General features: G+C 44.8%; 1 protein-coding gene across 4 annotated transcripts in view; it reads right to left on the reverse strand.

The window, feature by feature from the left end:
* ENOX1 (ecto-NOX disulfide-thiol exchanger 1) overlaps window positions 1-12,317 on the reverse strand; it is a 400,166-nt gene that overhangs the window by 68,221 nt on the left and 319,628 nt on the right. For all 4 annotated transcript variants that reach the window (XM_070751411.1, XM_070751410.1, XM_070751412.1 and 1 more), the window contains one exon: window positions 6,595-6,715. In XM_070751411.1, the coding sequence (XP_070607512.1) occupies window positions 6,595-6,715 (121 nt within the window). The remainder of the gene's footprint in view (window positions 1-6,594; window positions 6,716-12,317) is intronic.

The following is a 12,317-nucleotide window of genomic DNA, read 5'->3' on the forward strand; positions in this document are numbered from 1 at the left end:
CATTCGCCGATACATCATGCAGTCCTAGGTGCTTGGGAAGCGCCCGACTGGTGATGAAATACGAAATCCAGCATAGTGATCTCATTTGCTGTGTTGTATTGACATAATAATAATAATAATAATAATAATAATAATAATAATAATAATAATAATAATAGCACCCAGTCCAATCCTGAGAATTTATCCCAGAATACGATGGAAAAGTTACAAAAACTTTCAGAAGTCAAGCGAAGCACAAAGAACAGAGAGAGACAAAGGGGGAAAATATAAAAAATTCATGTAACTGAGATGATGATGTTCTAAATGGTGGTTCTTTGTACGATTCCTCTCGCCCGAGGCCTACACTGAGATGCTTCCTCCTGAGGATCAAAAAAAAACCTCGAAAAAAGCACTGCACAACCATTTTGTATACACAATGCTCACCTACTCCACGCTAAAAGCGAGTTTAGTGCCATGCGCTTCGATGTTCCGTATCATTCTTAGTCATCTGGCTTGATATTTTGCAGACGAATCCAGCCGAGAAGCAACTTAGAACTAAGGAGACATTTCCTGACAGTGAGAACAATTAACCAGTGGAACAACTTGCCACCAGAAGTTGTGAATGCTCCAACACTGGAAGTTTTCAATTTGATCAATATCTTTTTGTAGGTGAGGTCTCCAGAAATGAACACAGTATTCCAAATATGGTCTCACCAGCGTTCTATACAGCGGGATCACAATCTCCCTCTTCCTGCTTGTTATACCTCTAGCTATGCAGCCAAGCATTCTACTTGCTTTCCCTACTACCTGACCTTGAAGACATTCCAATATCTCATGGGTTGCCACAAAGAAGAGGGAGTCAGGTTATTCTCCAAAGCACCTGAAGGTAGAACAAGAAGCAATGGGTGGAAACTAATCAAGGAGAGAAGCAACTTAGAATTCAGGTGATATTTCCTGACCATTAGAACAATTGATCAGTGGAACAACTTGCCTCCAAAAGTTGTGAATGCTCCAACACTGGAAGTTTTTAAGAAGATGTTGGATAACCATCTGTCTGAAGTGGTGCTTGGTTTCCTGCCTAAACAGGGGGTTGGACTAGAAGACCTCCAAGGTCCCTTCCATCTCTGTTTTATATCAGGGTGTCCAGGGGGAAAGCATTATGACATTCCAGGATATTTCCCTGACATTTCCCTGTAACTTGCAATCTAGTTAAGGTGCGGTCGTGGATGACGTCATACCAAACGGTTAAGCCGTGGAGAAATATCGGTAGCTGAGGACGCAAGTTTTTGCCACAGTTATGCTCATTTTTGCTTGCCTCTGCCAGGCAGCGCAATCCATTTTTTTTACATGATTTCCCCCTGACTTTTCCCCTAAATATATTAATACAGTTTGGGGGTTTTCCCCCTTATTTATTCCATATTTTTCATGAATTACCTGATAATTCTCTTAACCGCTGATTTCCCTGATAATTCCTCGATTTCCCTGTTTTCCAGGTTTGCTGGACGCTCTGTATATATAGCAAAATCTCTCGCGGCTGTGCGTCCTCTCGCGAGATTTTGCTTCCTGCCCATGTGCAGAAGTCAAATTGCGCTCGGACTCAGCGCCCGCCCACTGGTTACCTGGAGCTACGCGCATAACTCCATTTTCGCTACCAGTATGCAGTGTGGCATGTACCGGCTAGCAACCCATTACTGCACAAGATGGTATTTGACGGATGGGATGATGGCATTGTTGATGCTTTTTTAATTTTCACCATTCTGAATAATATGCCTCCATACTCAGAAATTACTTTTTCATCTTTTTATTTAATCTACCCTATTTAATCTACTTCAGATCGTGCAGAACGCAGCCGCGAGAGCCATCGTGGGGCTTCCAAGATTTGCCCATGTTTCTTCAACACTCTATGGCTTGCATTGGCTGCCGATCAGTTTCCGGTCACAATTCAGTGTTGGTCATGACCTTTAAAGCCCTACATGGCTTTGGACCAGACTACCTCTGGAACCGCCTGCTACCGCACGAATCCCAGCAGCCGATAAGGTCCCACAGAGTTGGCCTTCTCCGGGTCCCGTCGACTAAACAATGTCATTTGGAGGCCCCCAGGGGAAGAGCCTTCTCTGTGGCGGCCCCGGCCCTCTGGAACCAACTCCCCACAGATATTAGAACTGCCCCCACCCTCCCTGTCTTTCCTAAACTACTCAAGACTCATTTATACCGCCAGGCATGGGGGAGTTGAGATATTCCTTCCCCCTAGGCCATTACAAGTTATGCATGGTATGTCTGTGTGTATGTTTAGTTTTATTATAAGGGGTTTTAGTTGTTTTATTATTGGATTGTCACATGCTGTTTTTATCATTGTTGTTAGCCGCCCCGAGTCTGTGGAGAGGGGCGGCATACAAATCCAATAAATTATTATTATTATTATTATTAATTAATTATTATTATTATTCGGTCTTGGAATAAAGTTGCCTTCTTCCTCTCCTACAATGGTCTCTACTTATCCTTGGAACCCTTCCCCGATGCAACACAGCGGCTGTCACCAATCACCGATTCACCTTTCGCGCCCCAATTCCTGGCCAGAAATTGTTTCAAAAATAATTTGTCTGCATATCCAGGGGGGCCAAAAAATAAAAAGAATGAAAAAATTTTCTCCCTTTTCTCTAATCTGCAAGTTCAACCCTTTCCCTCGTCTGCTGTTCCCACCCTCCGGTTTTCAAGCCGAGTGTTGCTGCGGCTGTGAATTTCAGATAACCCCTTTCATGCACTTTCTTCTATCGGGCCCATTTGTTTTCCTTTTATAAACCAGGTGAGCTAAAGGGAAGGAAACAGCTCCAGGAAAGAGAATTTACACGCTACGAGACAATCAAAATAGTCTGTGTGATGTTCTATTTTTCTAAAGCAGAACAAATTAGGGGTGACTTATTTTGTCTGCAATAAACACATACATACATACACAATCATTGATTAGGTAACCACACAAACTTATATAGAGTGTCTCAGTGGTGCAGTGGTTAGAGTCAATACTGCAAGCCACTTCTGCGGATCATTGGTTGCCAGTAGCCAGTAATTTGGCAGAATCTTTCTTTCTTCCTTTCTTCCTTCCTTCCTTTCTTTCTTTCTCTCTCTCTCATTCTCTCTTTATTTAGTTTCTTTCTTTCTCTTTCTGTCTTTCCCTCTCTTTCATTCCCTCTTTATTTAGTTTCTTTCTTAGAAATTTAAGGAAGGAAGGAAGAAGAAAGGAAGGGAAGGGAAGGGGTGGAGTGGAGTGGACAGGAAGAGGAAAGGAAGAGGGAGAGGAAAGGAAAGGAGGAAGGGAGGAAGAGGAAAAGAAAGGAAAGGAGGAAAGGAGGAAGAGAAAGGGAAAGGAAAGACAGAGCAACAGAAACATCCCAGCGCTGAGAGAAATCAAAGAGGAAACCCCTTTCCAGTTCTATGCTGATAACACTGACCATAGTTCCCTGTAAGGTGCACAGCGCGCTGTAGTGCAGGCAAATGCTAACGACAGCCCAGAGTTTTCCAAGCTGGCGCGCCGCGGGTTTCTCCCAAACCGACAGCTGATCCACCCCTCCCAAGCTGTTAGTGGGGGAGAAAGCCCTGGCTTCCTGGGCTCTGCCATCGGCCACGTCCGCCTCCTCCCACGCCCTTCCACTTCCCCTCGGCGTCGGAGGAGGCGTTGGCCTCCTCCCCAGCCACTGTGCTGGGAGCTGCCCCTTGGAGCCGGGGGTGACGGGCCCGGAATCGGCCTACTTCACCCTGAACTCTGCCTCCTCCCCCGCCGCCATGCTGGCCAGCAAAGCATCAAGGCTTCTGAGGTGAGCCGCGCAGCGGCGGCGGGAGGCAGAGCCAAGGGGAGGGCACGCCGGCCAGCAAAGCTGGCTTTCCGGGAAAGCAGTGCGCTTTTCAAATGCGCTGGTTTCCTGCACCTCTTTCCTGGGCAGTGGTGGTGGGTGGGTGAGAAGGGAATGAAGGATGAAGGAGGGATTGAAAGAAAGAGAGAGATATAAAGGATAGAGAGAAAGAGGGAGGGAGAGAAAGGAAAGAGAGAGAAAAAGAGGGAATGAAGGAGGGAGAGAAAGAAAGAGTGAGAGATAGAAAGGATAGAGAGAAAGAGGGAGGGAGAGAAAGGAAAGAGAGAGAAAAAGAGGGAATGAAGGAGGGAGAGAAAGAAAGAGTGAGAGATAGAAAGGATAGAGAGAAAGAGGGAGGGAGAGAAAGGAAAGAGAGAGAAAAAGAGGGAATGAAGGAGGGAGAGAAAGAAAGAGTGAGAGATAGAAAGGATAGAGAGAAAGAGGGAGGGAGAGAAAGGAAAGAGAGAGAAAAAGAGGGAATGAAGGAGGGAGAGAAAGAAAGAGTGAGAGATAGAAAGGATAGAGAGAAAGAGGGAGGGAGAGAAAGGAAAGAGATGAGAGAGGAAGGAGGAGAGAGAAAGGAGGGGGAGCGAATTATGGATGTCAGAACTCGCGTACGCGTGGTAGTGTCCCCCCTTACTTACTTACTTACTTACTTACTTTGTTTGTTTGTTTATTTATTTATACTTCTATGCCGCCCAGTCCCAAAAGGACTGCTACTCAGACACTATACCTTTCTGCCCACACCGGAAAAAAATTAGAGGGAACACTGACACTGACAATTCATCCTTGACCCGTTCCCTTACAAGAAATAAGTGGGAAACCATGCAAATAACGGAAGAAAGACACAAGAAGGAAGTGACACCTCGGAGTGGTTGCACATCAAAGAGTTGTTCGCATATCAATAGGCCGCCCCGGGTCCTTCTTTCTAGATTGTTCTCTTTTATTAGCTACAACCCATAAACCCGTGCAAAGCTTTCTTCCCTCCCCAAAGCTGGCCATTTCTCCACACAGAATCCTTTCATCGGCCTTTCGACCAGACGCGTCAAGTTGTGTATCCGCTAGATCAGATCTGCGAAAATCGAATCTGTTTCCAGCCCAGGAATTATAATCCCTGAGAGGGAGCTGATCCCTCTTAAAAATATGGATTTTGCTGCACAATTCTCCACCATAGGGGTTTTTTTTTTTGTGTGTGTGTATAAATTTTAAATTGTTTTTCAACACCTTACAGAGATTCAAATTCACATACCACTAATAATAATAATAAATGATAATGATGATGATGATAATGATAGTAATAATAATAATAATAATAATAATAATAATAATAATAATAATAATAATAGGTGATCACAGATGATCCACTGGAACTTGTGCCAGAACTACCATTTCCCAGTGGCAAAGAACTGGTGGGATCATAAGCCCGAAAAAGTGGTTGAAAATGAGCAAGCAAAACTACTGTGGGACTTCCGACTTCAGACTGACCGAATTCTGAAGCATAACACACCAGACATCCTGATTGTGGAGAAAAAGAAAGTATGGATCATCGACATCGCAATCCCAGGAGACAGCAGAATTGAGGAGAAGCAGCTAGAGAAATTAGTGAAATACAAAGATCTAAAAATTGAGCTGCAACGACTCTGGCATAAGCCAGTGAAAGTGGTCCCAGTGGTACCTGACACGCTGGGCGCAGGGCCAAAGGATCTCAGCGGACATTTGAAGGCCATCGGAATTGACAAAATCTCCACCTGTCAATTGCAAAAGGCCACTTTACTGGGATCGGCAAACATCATTCGCTGCTACATCACGCAGTCCTAGGTGCTTGGGAAGTGCCCGACTGGTGATGAAATACAAAATCCAGCATAGTGATCTCATTTGCTGTGTTGTACTGACATAATAATAATAATAATAATAATAATAATAATAATAATAATAATAATAATTTATTAGAATTCTATGCTGCCCCACTGCGAAGACTAAGCAGACCTCCAAGGTCCCTTCCAACTCTGTTGTTATTATTATTATTATTACATTTGGAGCCATCAAAAAGGGATAGAAATCGAATTAAAGAAATAAGTAAAATAAATAAAAGACCATTTCACAATGTTCTACTTCTTTCTTCTCTTGTTGACAGTCTGCTCATAAAGCTTAAAAATGAGAAATGTGATCCGTTTTCTCTCATACAACTGAGTCATACCATACATAAATCTAACGCAGCCTAGCAACATAGGTGGCTTACAAAAGGCAAGGAGGTTGGGGGCAGTTCTAATCTCCGGGGGAGTTGATTCCAGAGGGCCGGGGCTGCCACAGAGAAGGCTCTTCCCCTTGGACCAGTTCAATTTTATCAATATTTTGTTTATAATAATGTTTTTGAGAAAACATTATTTTGTAGGTGAGGTGTCCAGAACTGGACACAGTATTCCAAATATGGTAAATAAGGTTCACAAGGGAAGTGTTTTTGAGAAAACATTATTTGACCGAAAGAGTAGTAGATGCTTGGAACAAACTTCCAGCAGACATGGTTGGTCAATCCACAGTCACTGAATTGAAACATGCCTGAGATGAATCCTAAGATGAAATATAGGAAATAGTAGAAGGGCAGACCAGATGGACCAGGAGGTCTTTTTCTGCCGTCAGTCTTCTGTGTTTCTATGTTTCTAAGATGGAACCCATGGTCCTTGATTTGAACCTTGAGAAAAGGAATTGGTGGCCATAAACCGAGGACTCTATATTTCAAAAATAAAAGAGAGGGAAAGAATTGGCATTTTACCTGAGTCCTCCATCCTCAGCTTCTTATTACTGGGATTTTCATCGCTGTCGTCGTCCGACATGTCCATCTCTTCCTCTCTCCGGATTCCCATCAGCTGTTCGCTGTGAGCATTCCTGAGTTCCTAAAAAGACACCAAACAAACGACAAAACACTCAAACTTACTTCCGTTAGTCCTGATTGGAAGCGAAATTCCAGTTCCTGAACTCGATTCGCTGCCTTTGAAAATGGCTACGTACCGTTTTGTCCGGGCGAATTAAAAAAACAATGTTTAAGCACTTCCGGTGGAGAACGTCCGGTTTCAAATGAGGATCATCTGCCTTGGTGACATTAAGTTTAAGTTTCACGCAAATTTGATTCTTAGTAGGCACGTGTCAACCTACACGGCCAGGGGTGAGTTCTTACCGATGCGCTAGGGGGCGCCGTTTCAGGAGCGGCTCGCTCGTTGTGCCATTTGCATGCAGCGGCTCCAATACGGTGTTCATCGGTCTGTCGTGCAGCGCCATCTTTTTCCTTAGAAATTTTTGACCCTTTTTGGTTTCCTGCACATGTGCAGAAGCAAAGTCTCGCGAGGGAATGCTCAGGTGCATGAAATTTTGGTGATTTTCTGCTTCCATGTGTGCACGGAAGGAGAAACTCAGCAAAATCGCGCATGCCCAAGCATTCCCTCGTGAGATTGCAGCACTTTTTTTTTGCTTCGTGCACATGTGCGGAAGCAAAATCGTGCGAGGGTGTTGTGGTTAGCTCTGGCCCAGCTCCTGCCCCAAGGACTGTGGATGTGGGGGAGACATCCACATGCTGCAGGCCTGTTTTGCCCCCGGTGGAATCTGCTGATGAAGGCTCCTCTGACCAAGAAGACATGAGTGACAGGGAGGAGGAGAGTGGGGCAGACAGCTCAGAAGGAGATCAATTATCTAGCTCCTCCTTGGATTCAGAACAAGAGTTAATGATACAGCCACGCATGCGGAGAGCAATGCATAGGCAACAACAACTGAGAGATTATTATCAAAGAAAATGAGGCCACCTGTGGTTGGGTGGGGCTGTGGTCATTAGTGAGGCTGCTATAAAGAGCAGCCTGTGGGTTTGGCCATTGTGGAGGATTATCTGATCGTTGTGTTTCGTGACTGCTTTACTGACTTTGACCTTTTGTGTGCTGATTTTTCCCCGCTTTGAAACTGAACCAGGGCAAAGTGTGTTTCACTTTGTGGAAGAAGAAGGACTGTGAATTGCCTCACATCTGCAAGCTTAGTATCACAGAACTGACAAGGGACTTGTACAAATTACCCGTTTGTTTGGAGACGATGTCATTATAAAGAACATTGTTTTGAATTTTCAAACGTCTGTGTGTCTGAAATTTGTACCTGTGAATTTTTGGAAGAAGTCTACCAGAGAGCCCGACAGAACAGAGGGGAAGCGCACAACTGAATTGTGAGGATGCATGTGCAGTATCCGCGCATGCTTAGAACATGGATTCAGCCTGAAACCCAGCTGAGGAGAGCTGATCAGCTGTGCTTTGGGCAAAGAAACAAAGATCAAGATTAACCCAGTTAATCAGTTATTCTGTTCTGTTATTCTTTTGAATGGCATGTAGATGTTGTTTATCTCTACGTGCCTGTTGATGGTTGATTTGCCTGTATGATGGGTTCTCAGGAATACTCCAGTGTTTTTGGACTTAGATTGGTCCAGGACCCTCCCAGTTTCCCAGTTGAAACTATGATTACCATATTTCAGAGTATAAGATGTGCCGGAATATAAGACACACCTTAGTTTTGGGGGGAGGAAAATAGGGGAAAGAATCTGCTTACCAGGCAGATATTATGGCTACCTTCCTTAAAACTAGCACAAGGAAGATTGAGATAATTCATTTTTAGCCTAATAAAAGTGTCAGCTGGAGCACAAGGATACACACCAGTGATGAGTGTTAACACTTTTGCATCCAGAGACAGCTAATTTTTCTCTCGGTGAAAAAAAAAGACCAATTCCCAGGGAGCCAATATTAAATCTTTGGAAATAGAAAGACTTCTGAGGAGTAAATGTGTTTGAGAAATGTGCCATTTTATTCCTCGCAATTAATGAGCGACTCAAATAATTTGTTGGAGTGATGCATCCAATGTTTATCAATAAATGTAATCCATTATCCTCCGGGTAGGTGCAGCCTTTAACCACAACCGAAGTGTTTGAAGCTGATGGATGGAAGTTTTGCAAGCTGAGAGGCCTTGGAAACTCAAGAAGAGTTCTCCCATTTATTAGGGCCATAAATCCAATTTGCATCCCATTCCGAAGATTTATATTTTATATATTTTTTATTTTATTTTGTCAAGTAAGTATTGGTAGTATACATAGATATAACGCTGTTTATATACATGGGATGGGTACTAATAAGAGGGAAACATTAGGACAGGGGATGGAAGGCACACTGGTGCACTTATGCACGCCCCTTACTGACCTCTGAGGAATCGGGAGAGGTCAACGGTTGCAACGCCTTGGTCTCTTCAGCCTTGAAAGACAATGTTTAAGGGGTGACTTGATCGAAGTGTATAAATCATGATAGAAAGGGTGGATAGAGAAAAATCCTTTTCTCTATCACACAAGACTAGGAGAAGGGGGCCCTCCCTAAAGCTCATAGATAGGAAAGTGAGGACAAATCAAGGGAAATATTTCTTCACCCACAGAGTCCTTGGTTGATGGGATTCCCTTCCAGAAGAGGTTGTGACAGCTGTCAGCCTGGAGAGCTTCAAGTCAGGAATAGACAGATTCATGGAGGCCAAATGTATCATAGGTGGTTATTGAAATGGATGTCCAAGTGCCGCCTCTGTGTTGGTTGAGGCAGGCAGGGTTCCCTTGAGTACCATTTGTTGGGGGTCAAGGGAAAGGGAGGGTCTTGCCTTCTCCTTCTGTTCAAGATCCCCATGGACAATTGGTGGGCCACTGTGTGACACAGAATGCTGGACTCGATGGGCTTTGGCCCGATTCAGCAGGGCTCTGCTTATCTTCTTATGTAGTAAGAAGCTTCTTGCATGAGAAGTGAAACCTCTTCAACACCCCCCAACACCCCCCGAAAGTCCAGTTTAAGCACCTTTGGGGCAACCCTGGGAGACTAGGAATCTCCACAGCCATTCCAGGAAGCATTTCAGGCAGCCAAGTTTCTTCATCCGTATTCAAAAGCAAGCCTCATATATATATATTTCTCTCTCTCTAAAGCAGTGTTTCCCAACCTTGGCCACTTGAAGATATCTGGACTTCAACTCCCAGAATTCCCCAGCCAGCGAATGCTGGGAGTTGAAGTCCAGATACCTTCAAGTGGCCAAGGTTGGGAAACACTGCTTCCTCTGGGTTTCTTATTAACGTGTGCTCTGCAAATCAATAAAGCAACCCAATTTACGCTGATCCACAAACCTCTTGACAGCTTCCTAAGCGTGCAAATCAAGAGCAGGCTTTGCATTCAGGCCGCAGCGTCTTGGAAGCCGCAGTTCAGCGCAAAGTCGCCTCTTTTAATATCACACATTTCCTAAGGTTTTCGCCTGCAATGCCACCCGTATTTGTTTTTTTAAAAAAAATCTGTTTAAAAAAAATTCATTCCCACCTTAATTATTCTTACAAATAACTCAAGGTGGCGAACATATTCCGCATACCTTCCGCCTCCTGTTTTCCTCACCTTACCTCAAACCTGTGAGGTAAATTGGGCTGAGAGAAAGAGTGACTGGACCACAGTCACATAGCTGGCTTTCATGGCTAAGACAGAACTCACAGGCTCCTGGTGATTGGTCCAAAGTCATCCAGCTGGTTTTCATACCGAAGGTGGGACTAGAATTCACAGTCTCCTGGTGATTGGTTCAAAGTTACCCAGCTGACTTTCATGTCTAAGGCAGGACTATAACTCACAATCTCCTGGTGATTTGCCCAAAGTCATTGAAGTGGCTTCCATGGCTAAGGCAAGACTAGAACTCCCAGTCTCCTGGTGATTGCCCCACAGTTACCCAGCTGACTTTCATGGCTAAGGTGGGACTAGAACTCCCAGTCTCCTGGTGAATGGGCCAGGATCACCCAGATGGCTTTCATGGCTAAGGCAGGACTAGAACTCCCAGTCTCCTGGTGATTGCCCCACAGTTACCCAGCTGACTTTCATGGCTAAGGTGGGACTAGAACTCCCAGTCTCCTGGTGAATGGGCCAAGATCACCCAGATGGCTTTCATGGCTAAGGCAGGACTAGAACTCCCAGTCTCCTGGTGATTGCCCCACAGTTACCCAGACGGCTTTCATGTCTAAGGCGAGACTAGAACTCCCAGTCTCCTGATGATTGGGCCAAGATCACCCAGATGGCTTTCATGGCTAAGGTGGGACTAGAACACCCAGTCTCCTGGTGATTGCCCCACAGTTACCCAGCTGACTTTCATGGCTAAGGCAAGACTAGAACTCCCAGTCTCCTGGTGATTGCCTCACAGTTACCCAGCTGACTTTCATGGCTAAGGTGGGACTATAACTCACAATCTCCTGGTGAATGGACCAAGATCACCCAGATGGCTTTCATGGCTAAGGCAGGACTAGAACTCCCAGTCTCCTGGTGATTGCCCCACAGTTACCCAGCTGGCTTTCATGTCTAAGGCGAGACTAGAACTCCCAGTCTCCTGATGATTGGGCCAAGATCACCCAGATGGCTTTCATGGCTAAGGTGGGACTAGAACACCCAGTCTCCTGGTGATTGCCCCACAGTTACCCAGATGACTTTCATGGCTAAGGTGGGACTAGAACTTCCAGTCTCCTGGTGAATGGGCCAAGATCACCCAGATGGCTTTCATGGCTAAGGTGGGACTAGAACACCCAGTCTCCTGGTGAATGGACCAAGATCACCCAGATGGCTTTCATGGCTAAGGCAGGACTAGAACTCCCAGTCTCCTGGTGATTGCCCCACAGTTACCCAGCTGGCTTTCATGTCTAAGGCGAGACTAGAACTCCCAGTCTCCTGATGATTGGGCCAAGATCACCCAGATGGCTTTCATGGCTAAGGTGGGACTAGAACTCCCAGTCTCCTGGTGATTGCCCCACAGTTACCCAGATGACTTTCATGGCTAAGGTGGGACTAGAACTCCCAGTCTCCTGGTGATTGCCCCACAGTTACCCAGATGACTTTCATGGCTAAGGTGGGACTAGAACTCCCAGTCTCCTGGTGAATGGGCCAAGATCACCCAGCTGCCTTTCATGCCTAAGGGAGAACTAGAACTCCCAAACTCCAAAAACTCCCAGTCTCTAGCCTGGTGCTTCAATCAGTAGACTAAACTGGCTCTCTTTGCAAATCAGAGAGAGAGAGAGAGAGAGAGTTGATGTGACTTCGGAACAGTGGGAGGGTAGACGTGGGTGTTGTTTTGCAAAGAGCTCTTTTTTTCTTTCTCACAGCTTTATTATTTTTAAAAAAGAAAAAAAAGCAATAACCATCATTAAAAATTCAAGGATGGTTTGCAGACAAGAAAAAAACAGGATGCCTTGAACGCATCGTGGCCTATTAAATATTTAAATGTTAAGAAATTAATTCCCATAACAAATATTTTCAACGTTGTGTGTGTGTGTGTGTGTGTGTATCTGATAAATCAGATACACACACACATTTTCAACGTCAGTGTGTGTGTGTGTGTGTGTGTATCTGATAAATCTCAGTGTTAATGGATATATATACCCTGCTCAAAAAAATAAAGGGAACACTTAAACAACAAAATATAATGCCGAGTAAATCA

Source organism: Erythrolamprus reginae, chromosome 4, assembly GCF_031021105.1.
Source record: "Erythrolamprus reginae isolate rEryReg1 chromosome 4, rEryReg1.hap1, whole genome shotgun sequence".
NCBI classification, from domain to species: domain Eukaryota; kingdom Metazoa; phylum Chordata; class Lepidosauria; order Squamata; family Dipsadidae; genus Erythrolamprus; species Erythrolamprus reginae.